General features: G+C 38.8%; 2 protein-coding genes across 3 annotated transcripts in view; one reads left to right on the forward strand and one right to left on the reverse strand.

The window, feature by feature from the left end:
• Positions 1–26,161, forward strand: part of myo7aa (myosin VIIAa) — a 204,974-nt gene that overhangs the window by 5,261 nt on the left and 173,552 nt on the right. The window contains exons 2-17 of one of the 2 annotated variants that reach the window (XM_050073350.1): positions 7,830–7,943; positions 8,133–8,285; positions 9,825–10,009; positions 11,028–11,149; positions 11,301–11,443; positions 11,977–12,090; positions 13,398–13,466; positions 13,661–13,745; positions 14,118–14,194; positions 16,328–16,447; positions 16,937–17,082; positions 17,316–17,526; positions 18,259–18,394; positions 18,736–18,842; positions 23,005–23,142; positions 24,259–24,417. In XM_050073350.1, coding sequence (XP_049929307.1) covers positions 7,830–7,943; positions 8,133–8,285; positions 9,825–10,009; positions 11,028–11,149; positions 11,301–11,443; positions 11,977–12,090; positions 13,398–13,466; positions 13,661–13,745; positions 14,118–14,194; positions 16,328–16,447; positions 16,937–17,082; positions 17,316–17,526; positions 18,259–18,394; positions 18,736–18,842; positions 23,005–23,142; positions 24,259–24,417 — 2,079 coding nt within the window. Of the gene's footprint in view, positions 1–7,829; positions 7,944–8,132; positions 8,286–9,824; positions 10,010–11,027; positions 11,150–11,300; positions 11,444–11,976; positions 12,091–13,397; positions 13,467–13,660; positions 13,746–14,117; positions 14,195–16,327; positions 16,448–16,936; positions 17,083–17,315; positions 17,527–18,258; positions 18,395–18,735; positions 18,843–19,199; positions 19,255–23,004; positions 23,143–24,258; positions 24,418–26,161 lie in introns of those variants that run through there. The other variant, XM_050073358.1, reaches the window with a different exon arrangement.
• The window catches only part of prx (periaxin), a 45,640-nt gene continuing 44,270 nt past the window's right edge, over positions 24,792–26,161 (reverse strand). The window contains exon 12 of the mRNA XM_050061384.1: positions 24,792–24,796. Coding sequence (XP_049917341.1) covers positions 24,792–24,796 — 5 coding nt within the window. The remainder of the gene's footprint in view (positions 24,797–26,161) is intronic.

Genomic DNA, 26,161 nt, shown 5'->3' on the forward strand with positions numbered 1-26,161 from the left:
CATGGACATTACATCACTGCCGTCATGCTAACATCACAGCAACACTGTGGCTTGTCTCAGTCACGTTTGTCCAAAGCATGGTGTGTGTGAGAGATTATAGTCATGGTGGAAAGCCCTCCTGTGTTAAAGGATAAACTGAAGACCTCTTTGAAAAACCTTTATGTTCATATGTTTAGCTGCATGAAATTAGAGGTCTAAGAGTAACAATATAGGTCAGGCAGTTTATTGAACAACTACATGAAACTGCATTAATAACTACAAGAGCTGGTTGTGTCAGAGGTAACTTTTGCTATTCTCAATAAATACAAGACAGAGTTACAGAAGAGAGAGTTTCATAATCCATTTTTCATTTAAAGCCATCACTGAAGACATTCCCTTTAGTTTTCAGAAGATTTTTTGAGGGAGAAATGATGGGAATTAGCATCTTTTGCTGCAACTTGCAATTATGCACGAACAGCATATAACATATCATGCATGATGGCTGCCCCAAAACCTGCAAGCCTGAAGCCTGGGATGTGGAAATGAACTACTCTACTGGGCCATGAATTATCAAGGCCATTTCCATTTGCTGCAGTGTCTAGTTAGTTGACCTGGGGGCTTCATTGATCTTTAAATGACTTGTGTAGAAAGCCTCTAAAGGCCTGTGAATTAAAACAACTCTGTCGAAGTGAGACTGATGGTTGTGATGGGAGAATGCTGTCATGGAAGACACTCAAATATACATGTTTGTTTGAGGCACATTCAGGTCAGCCAGTCAGCAGTGAAACAGTCATTATCTTCGCCAGGCGTAAGCCTGGAGGGCATTATGCATTTGTTCGTGTGTGTGCATGCGTGTGTGTGTATACATTTATCCGTTGGTCCGCAGACAATCTTGCAAAGTACTGGGCCAATGAGCCCTATATTTTGTGAACACATACGCTCAAGGACCTCTCTTGGTTGTGTTTATTTACAATTGCTGAAAAACCTGTTTTATTGACTGTTTTATTTCATAATGACTGCTGACTCCTCATTCCTCTTAACCAGCCTGTGGGGGGTATTTGTGACTCAAATACTGACATCCAGCAAAAAGTGTTGTCTCATTTTGAACTGGAGCATCTGCAAATTAATTCCATACCTAACATATTATGATTCATTAAAGTTAGGCACGATATAAGATGAATAAAAACTTATTTCTTTATCCTCATGGCAATATTAATTGTAAGGGAGCCAGAAGTGACACCTACAACCTAACTTTGTTCCATCTGCCGCATGGTGTCATAGTACACCAGGAGCATTTCAAATGTGGAGGGATTACCTGCTCCATTTTGTAGACTTGGACATTTGTCCTTGATATTTGTGCTTGTACCATAAGTAATTAAGCTATTTAGTGATTTTTTTTTCTTTTCTTGTTTATTAATTGTGTTCATTGTTGTTATTTCCTACAAAGTAAGAAATGGCCTACAACTGCCATAGCCTACAAACACAGCGAATATTGTTAAAAGTCCAGTTATGAACGACATGGATCAAATATTTGTGACTTTGTTTTAGTTATTGAAAATAAATTAATCCTCATAATGATATTGTATCTATATACCACATACAGTACCTGTTAGAAGGAAAACTAGATCTGTCAAAAATGTATGAAGCATGTCTTCTAGTTTCTGGGATTCTTCTGAAATGTGCTGCAGCACGTCTGCTGGAATTGCAAAGATTGTCTAGCGTGGTCACAATCAACCCCAGAGAGCATGCAGCTGCCTGATGGAGACACTCTGTAAAGTGCACTTTCTATTTTTCCAGGAATTCTCCTATCCTTTCAATCATTTACCCTGACTTTTTTTATTTTATTTTATTCTTTTACTCATTATATATACTCTAATCTATTTTTAGATTAGAGTTGGAGTAGGTAAATGTCATGTGTCAGATCAAAATTAAACATGTTATAACAAAGCATTAACTTTATGGTGCTACTTTATGCTTGTTTTGCTGTCTGTATTATATACTGTAGAGCATGAGTATCCCAAACTGAGCTATATCTTCTTGCCTCACACAGCATCAGGTTGTTTCACTAACTTCCATTCATCCTATAGAAGATATATTTGATCTTTGTTTGTGGTTCTGTTATTTGACTTTCAGTGAAGTACCAGGCAAAATCATCATTGGAAAAGCCCTTTGACTTCAGTATTGTCTCTAAAGCTTATCAGTTATCAAGCTCATATAAATTAATCCATCTGCACATCAGTACATATACTGTAAGAGATGTATGAATGATGAGAGGAAGAAGTGAAGTAAAAGAAAGACAGAGGCAGAGATATAAACACAAAAAGACAGACACCATACAGGTCCTCTGTGTTAAATTATTCAACATGTGGTTTCTGATAGTTTGCTGCTGGCCCTTCTCGCTCCTGCTTACTCTGTCACAGGCTGTGTGTGTGTGTGTGTGTGTGTGTGTGTGTGTGTGTGTGTGTGTGTGTGTGTGTGTGTGTATGTGAAACAGATGCTTGGTGGTGTAATGTTCAGGTGGCTCAGTTTGCCAGACGGAGTATTTACTTAATTAAACTGACATATATGTAACACATACTCAAACAACCATTCATCACACTCACAGACACACAACACATAGTCACTGACACACATCTTGTGCTACGCACAGAGTGCAGATTAGGAAGAAAAGAAAGACAGAAACAAACAGAAGTAAAGCTAAATGCTAACAGCAGCATGCTAACAACCTAATAATGACAATGCTAGCATGTTGATGTTGAGCAGGTATAATAATAACATAGGTATTTACTAATTAGCACTGAACACAAACACAGCTGAGGCTGATGGGAAGGTCTTGAGTTTTGCAGGTAATTTTCATAAAATTTAACTTTGGCCAGACGATAGCACTAGATTATAAGTCAGTGGATCAAAGTTATTACACTTCATCTTCTGGGGATCATGAATGTGTAGCCTTTCACGGTAATCCATCCAACAATTGTTGAGACATTGTACAGTATTTCCCTCACAGTATAAAGTAGCAGAAAATGGAAATTCTCAAGTAAAGTGCAAGTACCTCAAAATTGCACTCAAATACAATACTTGAGTAAATGTACTGGTACTTCCGCCACTGCACAGTTGTAGTAGGTATGCTATCTGCATTAGATGCTAGTTCAGCATAATGCTTTACTGTAAAGTTGACTGACTATGCTTGTATATAAATAAGCAGCTCTACCATGAATAAACATTGTTTTCTTCATCATTTGAAAACAACATGAGAACAGGATGTGACGGGAGTCATTTTTTGGGGATTGGGAAGGGACAGAAATTGTTTTGTGGGAGTGGGATGGGGCAATGAAATCCACATCCGTGTTACCCTATAATTCACACACCATTGGTGGTGGAACTGCCATGCAAGGCGCTGGCCTGCTCATCAGGAGCAACTTGGGGTCCAGTGTTCTTGAGTGCTCTTGCTCAAGGACATTCCAAAATGCAGAGAGGAGGAGTCGTAGACCAAACTGTCAACCTTGTGATTAAAGGATGACCCACTCTATCTCCTGAGCCACAGCCTCCATATTCAGGGAACACTGATGCAGTAAAATCAGCTTCTGTATTGCTTCCTGTGCATGTTTACCAGAGCAGCATCCATCCCTTTTCTTATTGTTGCTGTCACTGACCTTGATACTTTGCTTGCTGTCTGAAAGCACCTCAACAATGTCGTCCTGTTGCTGTCACTGACCTTGATGATTCGCTTGGTGTCTAAAAGCACCTCAACAATGTCGTCCGACCAAGAAATCTTGGAAGGCAATGACAGAACAATATGTTACATGTGCAAGGCCCGAAGAGGATGAGCTCTTTTCATTTTCAACAATTAACTTTGAGGGAATCACAATTCTAAACATTTCATTTTATTAGACTGTTTTATTTTGAATTATTCCTCAGGGTAAATATTGGTCATATGAAGTAATGAGGGACTATTTAATAACTACTCAGTGTACACAAAAATGGCAGATAATGATTTTAAGAAATGAGTGGCAAATGAGTCGATACTAGTTTTTGCTACTGGTTTAAAGTTAATCAAGAGCGACTCATGAAGTAAATGTCAGTTATTCTTTTTTTTATATATATTTTTTTGGGGGGGCTTTTGCCTTTAATTGACAGGAGAGAGTGAAATGGGGGAGTGAGAGAGAGTGGGGGGATGACATGCAGCAAATGGTCGCGAGCCAGAGTCGAACCTGCGACCGCTGCAGCGAGGCAACACCTCTGTATATGGGGCGCCGGCACTATCCACTACGCTACCGACACCCCAATGGCAGTTATTCTAATTCATAGGTATTTATGAACTAATCATTTCCAAGGATTCATTAATTAAGTCCTCAATTCAGGAATTACTCACTAATGATTCATTAATTATCAGGTCATTTCTGATTCATCCCTCAGTAACTCAATTATTCTCATACAATGGTTCGTATGATATCTTGTGAAAAATCACATACAGCAGTTCATATCTCACAACTTCGATCCCAATGAATGATATTATGTACTTAACGTTAAGTTGCCTACTTAATGTAAATGTTCATAGATTAGGTTTAGGCAGGAAAAGTTATGTAGGTAAGGTTTAGGACAAGAAACATGATGACAAGGTACCTTGAAATGACTCAGTGTTCACTTGGTTTCACATGGTTCAGAACACCAGTCTACTGTGGGAAAGTCCTGTGTTGTTTGACCCATCCACTGACCCAGCTGGCTCCTTGTGCAGACTTTCAGTCTTTATACCTTTTTTTTTTTTTTTTTTTACTCCCATCAGTGCATTGGTCACATGATTGCAGCCTTACGGATTACATGGGTTATACAAAATACTGGTTCATGATTCATGGGTTATATACAAATGGTGATGTATTACTTTTCGTAGGCATATGCACAAACAGTGCATTAGACCAGTCTGAACTACGTACTTATTGTAAAGTGTCACCATTACTTTTAATATAAGTAGTATAATAATATTGTCTTTAATGTTTCTCAGTCAGGAAACACACAGTTCATCCTGCATAACCTGCCGAACTTACATTGCAGTACAAGCCAGTAGTGTATCTATATACAGAAATTCAACACTATAGGACACACCTGCTTGCACCTGAGGAGGAAGTGACATCTTGTTGCCAGGGTGACAGGGGAGGTTGTGGGGGGCTGGGTTAACATAGTGTGAGTGTAATAGAGGGAGAAGGAGAGACAGGAGGAGGATTGTCTCAAAATGTTGCTGCGGTGCAAACTTCAAAGTGACCTGAAAATAAGCAGACGGCTGGATTTTTTTAAGTCCATTTCCTGATAGTGGAAAAGAAGGATACAGAGAGACAGGATTGAAGGTCACAAACCAGGATGTTTGACCCTATTAGACCATATGATGTTTCATATTGGACCTGTTTTTCTTGCCATTATTTTTTGCATCACTTAATGGGCATTTCAGCTTTTTTCTTTTTTTAGATGAACCAAAGGAAGAGGACAAGAGGTGACATGTGTGACCACAATCTGCTTGAATCTGCGATGAACTGAACCTGTCAAACCATTAAGATTTTGAACATTTTTGAGTTTTTGTGACATCTATATGTGTTATCCTGAGGATCTATCCTATTTGATATTTTACTTGGATATTTGGAAATTGTCCATCTGGGTGCAGTAGGAGGAAATACACAAGCATCAGACCAATTTACACACCTTGCCACCTGTATTTGTGGATATTGTGCAATTAGAAGACTGCTTCCATCAGATATCATTGTCAGAGTGTGTGAGTTTGTACTGTGCATGTGAAGATGTACAAGCGTCGGGAATATGTGGAACTTTATGAGAAAGATCTGGCAAAATGGGCACTGCTACGGAACGTCAACACTGTAATGAAACACAGCACACTTCTACCGGTACGCAAGTGTGTGTGTGTGTGTGTGTGTTTTAAGTTTCACATCTCATAATTGTATGTCTGTCCTCTGTGGGTTTTGTGTTGCGTAAGTTACATACGTGTGTTCCCTTGTTTCATGCATCAAATATTAATTATATTTCTGTGTGGCCTTGTCGTGATACCTGTGTGTGTGTGTGTGTGTGTGTGTGTGTGTGTTATTAAAAACTGTGTCACAAAGGCAACAATTTGTGGCAATGTTTGTGAGCAACGAAGGGAGTGCTTTAACTTCAATTTTGGATATCATAGAATTTGTTGATCTTTAAGGACCTTGTCCATTAAATAAAAGGCTATAGCCAGATGTCATTTAACTTAGCTTAGCACAAAGACTGGAAACAGGGGGAAACAGCTAGCCCGACTCTGTACAAAGGTAGCAAAATCCACCTACCAACACATCCAAGGCTGTATTCAGACCAACTTTAGCTCTGTGTGAAATATGCAGCTCTTTCATTCATTTGAATGTGGCTCAGCTTTTACCAGACCACAGCGTGACGTCACCCAGTAAAAGTGTATAGCTATCTGCTGTTTACCCTGCAATTGTTGTGCTGAAAGATAAAGTAAGAGTAGTAAACTGTGTCGTGTTTTAAACATCTGTGCAGTGTTTTGGCATCTGATAAGCCTTCAGACTCATGGGTCTGTTGGTAAAACTGGACTTCCTGGATCACGTTTATTGTACTTCACTTGAGTATTTCCATTTTCATTAGATGCATTGGTTGTGAACCAGTGGGGCCCCCAGAATTTTTTTAATGAGTGTGGCCAGATGGGGTCACTGAAAATCTTGTGGTGGCACACCAAAACCAAAAGCCATAACTGAATTTAAGGAATTCAGTTATGCTGTTGAAGCATATAGGCTAGTAATGTGTAAATTAAGCAAAGACATCGGTTTTTCCAAAGATCAGCAATATGTGACTTGAATGAGAGGCTCAAACTAGGGCTAGTGGTGGCTGTTGGAATCCATTGTAACCAACTACAAGGCCTTCAATCCAGGAGGGAGTAACTTTTCAGAGACACCTTTCAAGCCTATGTGTGAAAGTTTGATATTCAAAAGACTGACAGGAACTATTTGACTGCCTCTAAATTTGTAAATATCTGCTCATGGCATTCATTCACCCCTCTGTACTAACCCTTCTTTCCTCTCCTACATTACAACTGTCTGCTGTTTAGATGTCCTCCCTGCCAACCTCTACAAAGTCCTGGTACACATTTTGTGTTTATTTCTTTCCAGAACCTTCTAGTCCAGATAGGACTGTCTGCCTGAATCAGGAGATCATCCACAGTTTATTTCACCCTTCTCAGACTGCACCATTTATTTAAATAGTAGAAATAATACACAAAACATGTTTCTGTAAAGCAGTTTTAGCTTTAAAGCAGCAGCTCCAAGAGCCAGTGAAAATTCTCACCTGCAAATCATCAGGAAGATCTGGGTGCTGGAAAGACTGGGGGAAGGTTTACTAGGTCAATAACACATACTACCCAAATTGTCATGATACAAAGCTGGTTGAAAATCAGCAAATATATCTTTAATAAATGTCGTAAGGGAGTAGAGATCAGCCCATAGCTGTAGAGTAAGATGATATGAAGCCTTGTTTAACCCACAGTCTGACTTGAAAAGGTTCACATGTCTCCAGACTGTATTTAGCAAGGTCTTGGTGCAGTGTGAAAATGGTTATGATTGAGTTATTCAAACAAAGAAACGGGGAGTCTAATTATGGGTTTAATCATCTTACAAATATAAACCCCAAATCACATTTATGGAGATGCTATAATAAAGTGATGGTCCCTTTCTGGTTTTGATTTCTCATGTGATCGTCGTCATTCCTGTTAATCTGAACTTGAAAATTGATTCTTCTGACAATGATTTGATTACTGTAAATTATAATCCCAATCCTAGTCCTGGATTTAGCCTAAATTATTTATTTATTTCCAGGGCGACTATGTCTGGTTGGACTTGAAGAGCGGTCGGGAGTTTGAGGTGCCCATCGGCGCAGTGGTCAAACTCTGTGACTCAGGACAGATCCAGGTGGTGGATGATGAAGGAAATGTAAGTGCTGAGTGAAACACTCTTTTGTTACATTCAGTTATTAAAATAGGTTTGTTTATGTCGTAGAGAGCATGCTAGGATGTGTCTGAAATCCCCCCTTACAGTATATATGCGCTATGTTTGACCTCCATCTATTTTTTTATTGCCTGGATTCTGTGTGAAATTTACATACATACATTCTTCTACCAGGAACACTGGATCTCCCCCCAGAATTCCACCAACATCAAGCCAATGCATCCCACCTCCATCCATGGAGTGGAGGACATGATCCGCCTGGGAGACCTCAACGAAGCTGGCATCCTACGAAACCTGCTCATCAGATACAGAGAAAAACTCATATATGTGAGTATTACTGCAATATTGTTACTAAAGTACTGCTGCACACTGATGCCAGTATGCTGAACGGTACAACTACAGCCTCAGCTTGACTGGTCTTTAGTAACACTCCCGCAGTATTATTTCACAACCAACCAACCAACCATTACTGAACTGCAACATCTGCTTTTAACTACTTTTCTGCTCTTATCTGAATTGCTTGCTTCTTTATTCTTTCTCTTGCCCCTCTTGCCACTTGTACTTCCTCTCTTTCCGTGTTTCCTCTGAAGACAAATTGTGGTGGCAGGGTAAGTCAGCTCCTGCACGTACAGCATAGCTGGAGAGATGTACATGTATTTAATGCAACACCTGCACGGCCTCAAAAACAGCAGCATGCGGTATATTTACTCTGGAACTGTATCTGTAAACTGCATGTATGTTGCACGTATTTAATGTTTCATGTTAGCAGGGTTCTATCTTATGGACTTGAGATTAAAAAATAATCATTGGTTTCCTTGCAAAATGTTACGGATTATTACAGTGTATTTTGCCATGAAAGATACCCTACCTTTGGTAGGGTATCATGTAGTCACAGCGTAGTCATGCCCTGTAGAAAATACAGTATGTCATGATTTCAAGCCAAAACTAAATGGGCTTTGCAGGGAAAAGAGCTACTTAGAACTGAGTGTAAACATTTAAGCTCTGGAGGTGTCATGTTTCTGCAGGACAAGTCAAAATGCTTTATGGGACTGTTTCTCTCAGGTTTAGCTGTAACCAAGCTCACCTCTGCAGCCTGGATGCATGTTGATTTGCTTCCAACATGGCCGTCTGTTCTCTTGTAGCGAACAATGATACGTTCTCATTGTCACCCTTCACCATCTGAGCTACGAGATCTGCATCACCTCGTCTACCCTCCATCAACCCAAGCTGACTCTATCTCTATCCTCTCTGGCTGCTGAAAGACTCTGATGTGTTTAACACACATTTGTTTTTATATTCGAAATTATTTTCATTTAAAAAATAGAATAATTTCAAAACTGAACAAAACACTACTACTTGGCAGACAGATTGCACTCTGTCCAGGAATCAAAAGAGTTCAAAAGAGATTGATCAGCATTATATCTAGAATTTCCTAAATTATTTGTATTTATTTATTTGTTAGTTTATTCAGTCACAGGGACAACACAAATAAAAATTGTTAGAGAGACAAGTAGTGCACCATGTGTTACATATACTGAGTTGAAGCATGAAATATAACATTATCTTGTTAAACAGTACTCAGTGAAAACAATCTCTTATTAGGAAATAAGTTTTATCGTAGCAGAAATATTTCAGTCTGTTTTCAACGCAAATCAGGTTGTTTCATCAAACATTACACTGCACTGCAAACAAATGTTTTTAAGACTCAGTTATTAACATTATTTGTATTATCATCATATCATATTATCATCATTTGCATAAAATGGTTCCATATTTTAGGTTCACAGCAGCTTGAGTCCAAAATAATCAGCATCACATCCACCTTAAAAAGCCTTCAATCAGTTCCTCCTTTTCCTCTGTGTGCAGACATACACTGGCTCTATCCTTGTGGCTGTTAACCCTTACCAACTGCTGCCCATCTACACGGCCGACCAGATCCGCCTCTACACCAACAAGAAGATTGGTGAAATGCCACCCCACATCTTTGCTATTGCTGACAACTGTTACTTCAACATGCAGAGAAACAATCGTGACCAGTGCTGTATCATCAGGTAGGAAAGACTACAAGTAAAGGTGGCTCAGATCCAAATCTCCAATATGTGACAAAGATCTCAGGTGCTGCCACGGACGGAGTGGAATATCTTGACACTGTTGGATGGCTTACTGTGCAATTCAATGCCAACATGTGCGGCCTTTGTGAGCCTTTGTGATCCCTTAACTTTTCATCAAGCACCATCATCAGGTCAAACTTTCAATTTGTAAAATGCTTTGGCTTATGATTAAGTACCTGTAAAACTCATGGAGTAGCCTAATTATGAGACAGTGGGCCCATGGACGCAGACACATAAAAGGACCCCACTCACAAAGGTACAAGACCACCCCGACTGAAAGAGACACTAAACAGTGATCACTGAACACTGTTTTTCTGTGAGGAATATCTCCTTATTCAAATCAAGGTGCTATGGACCAAAGTTGCTGTAAGCTAAATAGATTGTAAATACCCATGAGGCAAATTTGGGATTTTTGATATTGGGCTATATAAATAAAACTGATTGTACACGATTTGACATTATCACACACACTGGTGGTTTAGTGTAGACATTTACACACTGGTCAGCAAGGAGAGAGGATTTAATCAAACCTAGAGCATCAATTTTTCTTTACGTACCAACAAAATTTTTCTCAAGTACAAGATATCAAAAATAGTTATGTACTGAAAGGGTAGTCCATGGGGCATGGGACATACATATTTATATATATATATATATATATATATATATAATTTTTTTCTTTAATTATCTTATTATTTTGGCATGTTCTTGCCTTTTTATTGAAAGGAAAGCTGTAGATAGTCAGGAAAGGTGGGAGAGAGAGAAGCAGGATGACATGCAGCAAAGGGCTTAAGAAAGTCCAGCATAGTATGCACTGCAAAGTAAGGTACTGATAAAAGTACAGGTACCAGTACAGGTATCTTTGCTCTACCCTGATTGTGTTTTTACACAATTTTGTGTGTGTGTGTGTGTGTGTGTGTGTGTGTGTGTGTGTGTGTGTGTGTGAGTGACTTAATAGTGGTGAGTCCGGAGCAGGGAAGACAGAGAGCACCAAACTGATCCTTCAGTTCCTGGCAGCAATAAGCGGTCAACACTCCTGGATAGAACAGCAGGTCCTGGAGGCCAACCCTATACTAGAAGGTAGGGACACACACACACACACACACACACACACACACACACACACACACACACACACACACACACACACACACACACTTAGTATATTCTTGAATACAGGCTATTGATTGTATGACATCATTATCACTGGTTTTAATTGCTTTTCTTCCAGCCTTTGGCAATGCTAAAACAATCCGCAATGACAACTCATCTCGTTTTGGGAAATACATTGACATCCATTTCAACAAGAGAGGAGCCATAGAGGGAGCCAAGATAGAGCAATACCTGCTGGAGAAATCCAGAGTCTGTCGACAGGTAGGGCACAAAATGAAAACACCCATTCACCTGCTCAAACCTTGAATTCCTCAGAATTAAATGATCAAACAATTCAGACAAAACAACAAAATAAACAACTTTTTGCATCTCATTTTTCTGTTTAATTAAAAAAGCTATGGAGTAGTTACTGTAGAGATGATATCTGGTCCATCTAGGGCCACCCAAGAAATAACAAAAAAACAATCCACCTTTAACAGTTAACATGCTAAAAATAACATGCCTTTGGACAATGTGAAAGAAACACTGTAGATTTCTATAATCTTTCTGCAGAGTTTAAAGTGATAAAGGAGGCAGTTGTAGCTTCTACCCTGTATTACATTGCTACATTGTGATTGTTGTATTTTTATGTCATTGTCTTAGTATATTTTATGTATTTTAGAGCATTATATATTTACATTATAGTGTGTATATATGATGTATAGTGCACTTTTACACAACACTTTATACTTGTGTATGTATGTTGTATATATGTATATATGTATGTACATATATTTTTTATCCTCTCTTTGCAGGCCCATGATGAGAGGAACTATCACATCTTCTATTGCATGCTAAAGGGCATGACTGCAGAGGAGAAGAAGAAACTCGGGCTGAGCAAGGCCACTGACTACACCTACCTGACCATAGTGAGTAAAGTGTCACCGTCTTCCTCATGTGAGCTGTGTTAGTAATTTCATTATCAACATGTTAGCTGATGCAGCAGTTAAGACTTTGCAGTCAGTGAACAGTCACTTAGGTTAGAACATCTGTTAGGACATCCTGCTGCTCAGTCAGTGCACAAGAAAACCCTTTTCCCACTGCACAAAAACCCCACTAACATCTGCTTACATCTGGCTTTGTATTTAATGGGAAAGATTACAACTGGTAATCACCCCTGGGAAAATTGACTGTGTGGTAGTCATGGGTATTTATCAGCTCCAGCTCCGATCAGTTTGCATTGGCAGTGAATGAAATATGACACCCGGTTGGACACACTAATTTCTGGCAGTGCAATGCAGTGATGAGCTGCCACAAAATACCGTCCATCTCCATTAGGACCCCAAGAAGCGCACTGTGCTTTGAAGCCAGTTTTACTGGTGGCCAAAAGTGGAATTATGATCACGTGATGCCTGCCACTGGGCCCAGAAATACTTTTTCCTATGTACTTACATGTGAAAGAAACATCTCTTAATCAGTGGATACATTCTTTTGAGCATCACACCCCTGGCAAAGTAACTTGTTTCACTATCTGGATTTGATTGATCCAGTCCAATAACATTTTTGAAAGTATAGATGAGCGGCACAATTGAATCATTTTATTCTCATTCAGGTTGGCAGAAGTCTTGAGTACACCTGCCCTGTGGGCTACACAGTGCGAAAGCAGCGCCATTCAATGCAGCAGTTGAACTTTTTTGGCTTCATGCGCCACTGAGCAACTCGCATAGCAATAAATGGGGCCCTGCATCCAACGCTGTACCCGGTTCTCGTTATACATCCATGGTCTCTGTACAAGCAGCACTCAATCATTGTTCCAAATTAGTTCGCACTGGGTTTGAAAGAGAGACTAAATTAGTTTACTGTTTACTAACCTGTCTTCTGGCCCGACCGTCATGTCAAACATGATATACCAGAATAGAAAAAAAAAAGAAAACAAAAAACAGACAGACATATATGTCTACTGTCTGCAGAGCCATGTACACTAGTCTATTGGCAATGGGAAAGCAGTTTATCACATAGTTTTAACAGGTATTCCTTCGTTTGAAAAAGCTGCACACACATGCTAATTTTGTTGGAAAAACAGTTCGGCTTTAAAGGGAAACTTCACCTTTAAACACAGTGTTTCAGGGATGTAAAACAACACCTGCTAGTGTCATGTAATGTATTGACCTTGCCAATTTGTGACAGTTAATATTTGATTACCACAAACTGAGTCCATCTCTCTGTTTCTCTGCAGGGTAAATGTACGGTATGTGATGGCCGAGACGACATGAAAGAGTACTCCAACATTCGCTCTGCAATGAAGGTACAGATTAAAAATACAAACTGATTACAATACATCAAAGAGACATTAGCTCCAGGGTCATCACTTAGTGGCTACTTAAAGTTTTAATCAGATTCATTATTAAAAAAATGGATCCTCTTGTATTTTAAAGAAACTAGAAGGTGACACATTTTATACTCTACAGGATTTACAGTTTCCCTTGGTCTGTTCTGCAGGTACTAATGTTCACAGACAAAGAAAACTGGGAGATTTCTAAACTGCTGGCTGCTATATTACACATGGGAAACCTCCGATATGAAGGTAAAGTCAAAAACAATTCTTGGTGAAGGAATTCAGTTCATTACTTTGTCACTGCTCTGGTGTGTTTCCCAGTCCTCCTCTGTGCTCAGTTTCCTGTAGCCTTGCTTGCTTCTAGGTCTTTTACCTCTATGCTGTTCGGAGCTGAAAAAATGTGAAGATTAAACGAATGATTTAATCTATAGCATAATTTGATTTACAGTTAATATTGTCTTTAAAAAATGCTAGAACTGAACATCAGTCAGAAATAAAATAGTAAAGATGCAACTACAACAATTACCTAGAAGAAAGAAGAAAATTAGAAAATATCTTGCATTATTGTGTGCATTATTATATATTTTTATATATACACTCTGTTGACCTTTGATCCTGCAGCTCGTACCTACGACAACCTGGATGCCTGCGAAGTTGTCCGTAGCCCTCACCTCACCACTGCAGCTACGCTACTGGAGGTGACACATTCACTCACACACACACACACACACACACACACACACACACACACACACACACACAGAGCTGTTAATCAGTTACACACACACACACACACACACAGAGCTGTTAATCAGTTTCAGTACTGGAGGGTTCATCCAAATGAGCTAGAGTCTGTTGATGTTGACTTGTTGATATTTTGCCTCTCTTTAAGTTTCATATTGCAGGTGAGCCGTAACTCTGCTGTCACTCTAAAACTGCAACTGATCTGAACTTGCCACAGCCAATCCACACAGCTGCTCCTCTTCACAAGTATTCTACAGGAGACCCCCCCCAAAAAAAAGATTGTGATATTGTGTAAAACAAATATAAACAGAATCCAATGATTTGCAAATGCTCTCTGACCTATATTCAATTTAATACAGTACTAAGACAAGATTTTAATGTTCAAACTGATAAACTTATACACTCATTCTGAATTTGAAGCCTATAACACTTTCCAAAAAAGTTGGGACAGTGGCATGTTTACCACTATGTCACTCAGTAAATGTTTCAGAACTGTGGACACTAATTGTTTAAGTTTTGAAAGTCTGATTGTTTCCCATTCTTGCTTGATATAAGACTTAAGTTGCTCAACAGTCTGGGGCCTCTGCTGTCGTATTGTGGGCTTCATAGTGTACGACACATTTTCAGTGGGAATCAGGTCTGGACTGCAGGCAGGTCAGTCTCGTGCCTGAACTCTTTTACTACGAAGCCACACTGTTGAAACACGTGCAGAATGTGTCTCATTGTGTTGCTGGAATAATCAGGGATGTCCCTGTAAAAGACATCGTTTGGATGGCAGCATATGTTGCTCCAAAACCTGTGTGTACCTTTCAGCATTCATGGAGCCTTCACAGATGTCCAAGTTACCCATGATGCCATGGGCATTAACACACCTCCGTACCATCACAGATGCTGGCTTTGAACTGTAATAATCTGGGTGGTCTCTTTCCTCTTTAGCCTGGACGGCATGACATCCATGATTTCCAAAAACAATCTGAAATGTGGACTCGTCAGGCCACAGCACACTTTTCCATTCTGAGTCTGTCCATCTCAGATGAGCTTGGGTCGAGAGAAGTTGGGAGCGTTTCTGGACGTTGTTGATATACAGCTCTCACTTTGCATGGTCAAGTCTTAACTTGCATTTGTAGATGCAGCAACGAACTGTGTTTACTGACAATGGTTTTCCAAAGTGTTCCTGAGTCTGTGTCGTGACTATACAGTCAAGTCAGTTTTTAATGCGTTGTCTGAGGGGTCAAAGGTCACAGGCAATGTTGGTTTTCAGGCCTGTCGCTTATACCCAGAGATTTCTCTGGATTGTCTGAATCTTTTTGACCATTAAATATCTTGCCTTTGTACCTTAGTCAAATTGCATTCTGGTTTTATTAACATTTTACACAACGTTCCAGCTTTTTTGGAGTTGGGTTTGCACTTGGGGAGAGAAAAAATTGATGGGTGACCAAAAAAAATTTCTATTTTTGCGCTCTCCCCAGAAATATATACTGCAATAGGCTATGGAGACTTGAGTCGCCAAGCGATAAACTGGTCAAGCCTAGATGGCAACCGCTGTCTACTGAGCGGTGAGCACTGAGCACTGAGTATGTGTGTGGATATCTAAAACTGAAAGCCTTATGCACATGAATGGCAAAAGTAATGGCATATGTCGAAGGAAGAGTGTCATTGGGGATATCAGAAATGTTCATTTTATGTATAAAGAACTGACTTACAGATATCTGCAATACATACCCAGTGTGGCGATTCAGTGTTAAAATGGTTTGCCATTGCTGCAGTAATATATCCAGGGAGAGCATTTTGAGAGAGGACACAGAGGCTCTTTGGAAAAATGCAAAAGTACTCATCTGTTTTTTCACCCATCTTTTTTGTCTCCTCCAACGTCTCCTAAGGGGCTCCATTATGTTGCTCACTTTCCAACAAGAAACAGTTTCTTCAAACAGGTTTTGACTCAGGGGGAGTCTGTACCTTTAAGGTTCATTGGTAATCCATCAATGGCTATATTCATTGTGAAATACAATGCAAATCAAAACATTTGATAACAGCAGTTTTGTGTACCTTTGCAATAATAACGTGTGTGTGTGTGTGTGTGTGTTCAGGTAGATGGTAAGGATCTGATGAACTGTCTGACCAGCAGAACTCTGATCACCAGAGGAGAGACCGTCTCTACCCCACTCAGTATGGAACAAGCTCTGGATGTGCGGGACGCTTTCGTTAAGGTGCAACATCTAATTATCAAAACTGTCTTATATTAATCTTTATTATTCAACATACCCGTCTGGCCTTAAATATAGTCAGAGACTAAGACCCATCACTGGAGGTTAAAGCTGTGCTGTAGATTTTTCTTGTAAACAATTTTAAGTTGTGTTTACATTCAGTGTTGACATGTGTGTCCTTAAGTTCTAACAAATGTGTTGAATGCATTTTCTTTCATATAAAACAGTTGGAAAGCTGATATTTTATGTATTTTAGATCCTGTTGTGTTTACATCCATGTTTACTAGCTATCAGTGTTCTTCTACCGTGCCTATGCTGGTGCATTGATGCGTCTCTCATCACATTATTGCCACCTGTAGATAGTGGAAAAGTGTGAAACATAGGCAGAGATGCAAATGGTGCATGCAAAACTTTACAGGAGACCTTTTAAGAGTTGTATGGTGAATTGACTTGTGTGTGTGTATGTCTGTGTGCGTGTGTGTATGTGTGCAGGGAATTTACGGCCGTTTGTTTGTGTGGATTGTGGAGAAGATCAATGCGGCCATTTACAAGCCTACGTCCTCATCAAATACCAAAGCGCTGAGACGCTCCATCGGACTGCTGGACATCTTCGGCTTTGAGAACTTCACTGTCAACAGGTACAACACACACACACGCACGCACACAGACACGCACAGTGTGAAGGATCCATACTAAAAATGTACGGACAAAAGCCAAAAATGGCGTGCGCCAAATAATATTCAACAATGTCTACTCTGTGATGTTAAACTTCCTCTCAACTCCTTCATCACATATTGTTCACTTGAAGAGCATCAACTGAGAGTTAAATTCTTTGTCATCATTTTTCTTGTTATCATTCTCCATCCTGCAGCTTTGAGCAGCTATGCATCAACTTTGCCAACGAGAACCTGCAGCAGTTCTTCGTCCGTCACGTCTTCAAGCTGGAGCAGGAGGAGTACAACCTGGAGCACATCAACTGGCAGCACATAGAGTTCACTGACAACCAGGACGCTCTGGACATGATCGCCATCAAACCCATGAACATCATCTCACTTATTGACGAGGAGAGCAAGTTCCCCAAGGTAAGTGATATAACCTCCCCTCTCTGGGCAACATTCACCCAAAGGTCAACGCTGTCAAGATGTTGTTGTTTACAGCTGGTCAACCATGATCATCCACCATCAGTGGTGGACGAAGTATTCAGATCAGTAAGCCTACAGGTCCAGTGTGAAGGATTTATGGGCATCTTTTGGCAAAAATGGTGCATAATATTCTTAACTGTGTTTTCAGTCATTTATAAAAATTTAATGGTTGGGGCTAATTCCCAACCCTGTTGCACTGCTGTTTCTACAGTAGCCCAGAATGGACAAACCAGACACTGGCTCTAGATCCAGCCATTCAGGTTTTTGCATCGGCCACCGTAGTTAGCAGCCCCTCTGCCACAAGCCGAGCAGTGTTGAAAACACTAGTTTTTATTGTGAAACTGCTTTATTCAGTGTTTTGTCTGGTTTTAATCACCTGGTCCGTTTGTGTTGGAGAGGAAGAGACCTCTGTGGATGATTCAGCTCTTGGTAAAAACCTCCTGAGCAATGAAAACTGAAGGAATCCTAATCGGGAGTTCATGTTTGGCACATGGGAGATGTTTTAGCTGGATGCAATCTGCAGTCCTCACAGTTAGATGCCACTAAATCCTACACACTGCTCCTTTGAACAGTGTTACAGCAGGTTTAAGATTTGAAACCAAGTTTTCAGGAGCTTTAAATAAACAGACGAGTGCATTTGACTGTTCATTTCTGTTTGTGTTTGTCCTGCAGGGCACAGACACCACGATGCTGAACAAGCTGAACTTTCAGCACAAGCTCAACACAAACTACATTCCTCCAAAGAACAACCACGAGACTCAGTTTGGCATCCAGCACTTCGCTGGAGTGGTTTACTACGAAACACGAGGTCAGAGTCACTTCACATACACCAGAGAGCAATAATTCAAATGTTCCTCCATTACTGTTTAAAGATATGCGATATTTCATAAAGCCAGTTTGATGTGTTTCCTTTGGTTATTACTATTTATTTATATTATTATTATTTACTATTAAGAATGTTACTGTTATTGTTTCATATTTGCTAAAATAGTTGATGATTCAGGACATATTTTTTTTATCAATGACTGCATGCTTTTGCCTTTGTTTATTATGTGCTACACTGACACTAACACAGTGTTCGTGTGTGTGTGTGTGTGTGTGTGTGTGTGTGTGTGTGTGTGTGTGTGTGTGTGTGTGTGTGTTCTGCAGGCTTCCTGGAGAAGAACAGAGATACTCTATACGGTGACATCATCCAGCTGGTTCACTCGTCCAAGAACAAGTTCATCAAACAGATCTTCCAGGCTGATGTTGCTATGGTAACAGACACACACACACACACACACACACACACACACACACACACACACACACACACACACAACTAAATTTACAGTATACAGGCAGTTAAGGTAAATATCTCTATTATATCGATTAGTTAAAAAATAAACAAAATGATAACATAATAAAAACAGAATAGAAAGAGACAAATTGAACAAAGACTTGTCGATCAACATGGCGCCATAATTTAAAGACTCCACCCACCCAACCTTTTCTTCTTCTGCATGTTTCTCAGTAATGCCCAGCTCAAAGCTAACATTACCGTCCTCTTTGTCTTGCTTCTGTGTGTGTGTGTGTGTACTTTAATGTCTGTGTGCTGCTTCTTGCCAGTTTCTGTGTGGTTACTCTCCTGGTAGTTCAGTAGGTCTTCATGCCAGAACACTTCCCAAGGTAAAAAAAATAAAAAAATATGTCCCAGTCCTTCCAAGCCTGCTCCATCTCTTCATCTTTCTCATCCTGATTTTTTTGTTACCATTGCATGTGTCCGACCTCCCCAAGGTAAACTCTGACTTCAGAGGTAGTCGTAATCAATTTAATTTAATTTATTTATGTATTTATTTTCTTTTTGTCTCATGTTTTATTCCTTCATTTTTGTCATATCAACCATCACATCAGGATCATGTTAAACTGAAATCAGATTTAGTGTAAACTGAATACAAGCCCATGTTGTCCTTAATCTGCACTGGTCTGGGACCAATGGATTACATACACATCACATCCACGGGAATAGTTTATTTCCTAAAACTAGTGATGTTACATGTCAACACTGTATTGACAATTCAAAGCAGACATGTCATTGGCAACATATATGTGGCTTCGACTTTGACATATCTGTTTCTGAATACACCACGGACAATTGTAAGAATCAGACACTGTACCATTTTTTTTCCAATATTCTGTCGATCACCCTGCATGTTAATAACAAGCAAAAAAATTGGCAAAGGTAGTATTAACTGCAGGGAAAATATTGGACTTGAATAGTTCATACTGTTTAATAATAGAGTGCTTATGACTAATTCAGAAACATTAACTGACATGACACATTATTACTTCTCAAAAGTATAATAATAATAATAATAACATTAACATAAACAGTTATGATTGTTATTATTATGCTGATGGAGGTGATTGTTAACATGTGAAATCATGAGTGTTTTACTGCCCTCTAGTGTTTACAGTGAAGAACTACATAATGGTGATACGTCAAGGTAGACATAATAACAATGACAAGACTTCCGGTCAATGCTTTCAAAATAACTCTATGACTCCACTGAAACGGCAATGAATTAACAGAAATGACTGTGTTCATTGTTCTCCTCCTCGTGGGGATTTACGACCGTTTCATGTTGAAGTCTGCACACATCATACCGCACGAGCCGAGGTTAACGTTAACTGACATAATTACCGGAATCAAACTGTAGTGTTAAGCTAGCAGGCGACCTTTGATGTCATAGGCTACAGAGACAACTGTGTGTCAGTGTTAACGTTAATTTTGTTAGCTGGCCTCCACAACACACGAACAATTAAATAATAATTCGGGTTAATGTGGTCTGAGTGTGTCACACTTAGTATTAACAATTGGCAGCAGAAGCAGACTTTATCACAACACCGACCAGCGGGGCCTTTACAGTGGTCAAAGATGGCTTCGTGCGTTGTTGTTTTTTTTTTTTAACTTGCTGTGTTTCTTTGGAATACTTTTTACACATATCTAACTAACATAAATAAACAGCAAAGGTGGACGTTACTCGCTATCAGGAAACACCAGCTCCGAAGTTGTTTGTAAGAGTTTATTATATTTTACATCTTTAATAAAAAAAATTTTTTTTAAAGAAGACTGTGTGACAGTGTTAATCGACGTGTATTTAATCTAATCTGTCTAAATTGCGAGTACGAAATAATTTACGAAATAAAATGATTAATCTGTCGCTATCATAGATCGCTCCAGAATAAATATTACGTGAGCATTCTGTTTGTTTTTATTTTGAAGGCTTTTAATGTTGACCGGAAGTCTTGTCTTATGGATGTACCAACTTGATGTACTTCCTCACTGTGGCCACAAGAGGGCAGTAAGTACTCGTGATTCTACAGTCAACTCTATGAAACATAATGTCCAGATCGTAAACTGTATTAAGACCACAGAAATAAATTATTATTATGGTTACAACACAATCTTTTAAAATACATTCTTTAATAATACAGATTATACTGATACTATTTTTAATAATTAAATTAACAGTGACTAGCTCATGTTTATATTATTAATGATTATGGATAAAACCACGAATTTATTGTGTTACAGTTCCTTTGTGTGGCCACAAGAGGGCAATATGTACTCGTGATTCTATAGTCAACGCCACAAAGCTTAACTTAACAGACCGCAAAACTGTATTAAAACACTATTTTTTATAAAATAGATAAAATAACTAATCGTTAACTAATTTAAATGTTACTGATGCTACTTGTAATTATTACACATACAGTGACTTGTACACATTTATATTTATAACGATTATTGATAAAACTACGTATTTTATTGCAGTTCCTGGGTGTGACCACTGGAGGGCAGTAAACACATGCCAGTAATGTAAAGACAGACATAATACCATAGAACCACTACCGGCAAAACCTTTCAAAATAAAACCATAGGTAAAGAAATGCTGCGGTTTATTCCAAAGCCTTGATAAAATAACGTATTCTTGCTAACTTTATTAGGAGATAGACCTATCGCGCATTTTAGTTGATGTTTGTTCAAAAAGATATTGGTTAGCTGGCTAGTAAGCAAAAGTCCTAAGTAAGGTAAGGGGAAACACTTAACTGTCACAGAATTTGCATTTAACAGAAGTCGGTGTAACACCTTGAACTTGGAAGAGAGGATAATTGAGATAAAGCTGGCAGGTTTCTAGTGCAGCTGTTGTTGATAAATAAATGGGTTCATTAGCACATTAACGTCTCCTAAAACCAAATGTCTTATATTTTATGTCCTGACATGTTAAATACACACATACATGGTATAATGCAGCTGTTAATAGTTAGGCTGGTTGTTTCCCGTGTTTATTGTGTTCCTGCTAAGCTAAGCTGAACTGGTTGCGAAGCTAACATTAGCCCCTTGTGCTATTGAACCAGGTGCCACCCTCTCCTCTAACTCCTGGTAAGAACAGCAGATTTTGCAAAAGTCAGTGTATTTTTAAGAAACTTTGTTAAAAAAAAACAAACAAAACTTTATAATTTGATATAAATCCTAAAATCTCGTCTTGGCTCTGCCATGAGACCAAAACAGGTGTTTTAGATAAAGATGGCTCATTAGGTAAATAATGTTAATTTAGCAGTATCTAGGACACAGCTGCAGCCAGTGGTGGAATCTAACAAATCTGAGGTACTTCTACTTTACTTGAGTGTTTCCATTTTATGTCACTGTATACTTCCTCTTTAATGCAGCAGTGACATTAATCCAAAGACATCATATATAGTAGTAAAACGCTCACAGGGAACATTTTACCGCCCGAATGAGTACTTTTACTTGAAGTACTTTAAAGTACACTTTGCTGATAACACCTAATTACTTTTAGTTACTTCAGGAAGGTTATGAATGCAGGACTTTGTGGTATCAGTACTTTTACTTAGCAGAGGACCTGAGTACTTTTTCCACCTCTGATTACAACTAACAGTTATTTTCATTATCCTCATAATCTCCCCATTATTTTCTGGATTAATCAGTGAATTGATCCGTCTACAAAATGTTAGAAAACTCTCTTAAAGATGTCCTAAGAAAAGAATCAGATCCTCATATTTCAGAAGCTGGGACCAGTAAATGTTTGTCTTTTTTGCTTCAAATGTAGTGCTGATGAATTTTCTGTCAACTGACTAAATAATAATTGAAGCTCCATCCTCTTGACATAGTTTTATCTCTGGCTTCATTTTTAATTGACATTTAACTCTGAAACTACAACGTCAGCCAGATGAAGACTTTTATATTTATAGAGACAGAGAAAGAGGAAAAAGGTTGGTGTCAGAACTCAGGAAGAGAAAAGGAGTCCTCATTGTTTCTGATCCTGACACTTTCTATGGTGTCTCCCTGTGTGTGTGTGTGTGTGTGTGTGTGTGTGTGTGTGTGTGTGTGTCTCTCTCTCTCTCTCTCTTTAGGGGGCAGAGACCAGGAAGCGTTCGCCCACTCTGAGCAGTCAGTTTAAAAGATCTCTGGAGCTGCTGATGAGAACTCTGAGCGTCTGTCAACCTTTCTTTGTTCGCTGCATTAAACCCAACGAATACAAGAAACCCATGGTGAGTGTCTGCACTCTGTATTGAAACAGAATATATATAGATATATTTTGCAAAGTTTACTTTGTAGGGATTTTAGTTGACAAGCGGTCGGTGCAATAGAAGATAAAACTACTACTAGTACTAGTAAACTGACTCTGTAGCCACTGGCAAGCAAAACATTTCTTAAGTTTACTTAATATATGTGTTAAAAATTAATAATGAATTATATGGGATAGACAAAACAATGTACACACATTAAGACTAATCCTGAAGTCACTTTATGTACACTCCACTACAGTGCAGGGCCACAGTCATAAGTTAAAGCTTAAAGATGTTAAAAATGTTAAACTAAATCTGATCTACTTTTGTGTTAAAGCCTTTTTTCACAAGTGTTCATGTTAATTCTTCCACATGTTGTTCATCTTCCTGTTATTCTGCACAACACTGCGAATAGATGGTTAGTCTTTTTTGACTTCAGGCTGCAGTGTCATGAAATATGGGATAAGGTGAAAGGAAATTATCATTAATTTACAAACACAGGATGAATGTGATTACTTTTTTTTATTTAGGTTATCAGTAATTATAGTTTTGTCATATTACTAATATGAAGTTGCAGATTAAAACTGTTCAATATTTTTTTTTTTATTATTATTTATTAATTTATTTTTTTTTACTTTTTATTTTGACAGTAATCTCTTCGTCCATGAAAAATATAAAAGCACTGACATAAATATTGTCCGGTTTCAGTAAATTTTTAAGCGTAAACCTGTCAGACTTTTCTCTTTGGTCACTCAGATAAATGAAGACTAATATGCCACAAGTAATGTTTTCTCAGCACTAACTGCTGTCAACAATGTTTATCACTAATAATACAGATGAATAACTTGAATATGTTTCAAGCCAATCTGTACCAAGATGCAAGAGAAATAAAACACAATAAAAAATAAATGATAAAAAGTATCATCCAGTGGTTCATAATTAAGTCAATTACGTTAAGACGGTGACCTCTAACCTTCATCAGGCAAATCTGTGTTTTTAAAAACAGTTTCAACACATGACCAACATTCGTTTTGAGATAACACCTGATTTTGGAGGTCAGTAAACTCACCCTTCCTGTCACAGTTTTTTTGTCTGTAGTTGTTTGACAGGGAGCTGTGTGTGCGTCAGCTGAGGTACTCGGGCATGATGGAGACCATTCGTATCCGTCGTGCAGGATATCCTATCCGCTACACCTTTGTGGAGTTTGTCGACCGCTACCGGGTGCTCATGCCTGGAGTCAAACCAGCGTACAAACAGGTAGAGTGTAACTTTAAGAAGTTAAGATGATTGTTTTTCTGAAAATTACATTTGAAAAGACGGGTCGTATTATGTTTGACGACTTGAGTGTTCACAGCGTAAGATATTGCTTTTGAATGGAGAGAGTACTGCTGCTAACACCAGCTACTACAGAGAGAGTTTTATTCTGGGTTGTTTTTAGCCTCAGTGTAGCTGCACAAGCAAGTTTCTTCAAGTCAGTTAAAAATAAATCTTTTAAATTGCTGCAGTCTCATCTTCCATCTACACATTACTTACAGTCCCCCACTCAAACTCCTTTTTGTACTGTATTTTATTGCACTGAATGTTTTGGTCTTGTCTTGTACTGTATATGCTTTTGACATTGTTGTCATGTATCAACCTGGGATCACGTGCAATGGGGTCATGTGCGATAGGGTTTATGTGCAATATTATGATATCCCTGGTCACTTCTGGTGCTGTCATGGGCTACACTTGATGTATTTTCAAATGTATATTGCGCACCTCTTGTGTTTTCTGTATTGTGTCTATGTGGTTGCTATGAATTTTAACTCTGTCTTTTGTCGTTCACTACATTTTTACATCAACCTGCCTATAGGGATAACAGATGGAAATTAGCCGTGGGCTACAATCTGGCGTATTTACATATACTCATGTATCTGTTCATTAATATGCATTGTCCTTATTTCTAAATAAATAAATAAATGAAGTGAAGCCTAAAAGTGCTTACTTAGCCCAGTTAAACGTGCAGGAGCTTCTGAGGGTTCATGTCACAGGTTTTGCTGCCAAAAAGGAAATGAATTAATAAAATCCAGTCCAAAGAATCACCAGACATCACCATGCAGTTTTTCTCCCACGATCACAACAGCAGTCTGTTTTCCTTGGACCCTGCCATGTTTCCTCCCTTTGCTGCTTTGGATGGTGTGTGTGTGTGTGTGTGTGTGTGTGTGTGTGTGTGTGTGTGTGTCACTCAAACAGTTTATAGAGTTAGCACTTGTATTTTTAAAATCAGACGCATGATTAAGTTAAAGTTTGGGGCATTGTTAGGGTGTGAATTATTAACAGTAATTAAACTAATTATGACTATTTCATTAACAATTATTTATCAACTTAACAAAAGTCATAAAACCGAAAAGAATGCATTTATAAAGAAACTAAATTGAGCAAACCCAATCCTCATATTTTTACCCAGATATTAATGTTTCCTTCTGGATTCATTGTAATACATTTGTTGATCTTCTGATGTTTTGCCTCATCGGGTCAAAATTTCCACTTGTTTTTCATTTCGTAACAAAGAGACCAAAACTAATAATGTGCTCTGTGTCTGTCTGTTTGAGTGGGAAGATTCAGTGGTCTGGACCCAGGCAACTCCAGTCAGTTGCGACTGAAGACAAAAATCTTTAAAAAATACCTCACAAGAATAGTTTCACTTATCTACATTTGGTGCTTTGGTGATCATTGTGCTCAACAGGATGGTGTTTGTGGGTTTGAGTCAAAATGAACTACAGTGTGTGTGTTCATAATGATGAAGGAGCACATCACCTCGGGCAACAGTTCAGCTGACTCGTGTTTTTAAGAGTTTTTGGACAACAGTGGAGCTCTGTGGCACAAAGGAAGAAGATCTATCGGGCTTTGAACACACACAATACCTGTTAGTAGATACATCAACTGTTGTTTATCATTCTTTTATTGAGAGTCTTCTAACGTTCTCTCTTATCGGTTGGTTTAATGGTCTGTCTGTGAAGGA

Source organism: Epinephelus moara, chromosome 2 (genome assembly GCF_006386435.1).
Source record: "Epinephelus moara isolate mb chromosome 2, YSFRI_EMoa_1.0, whole genome shotgun sequence".
Lineage (NCBI taxonomy): Eukaryota > Metazoa > Chordata > Actinopteri > Perciformes > Serranidae > Epinephelus > Epinephelus moara.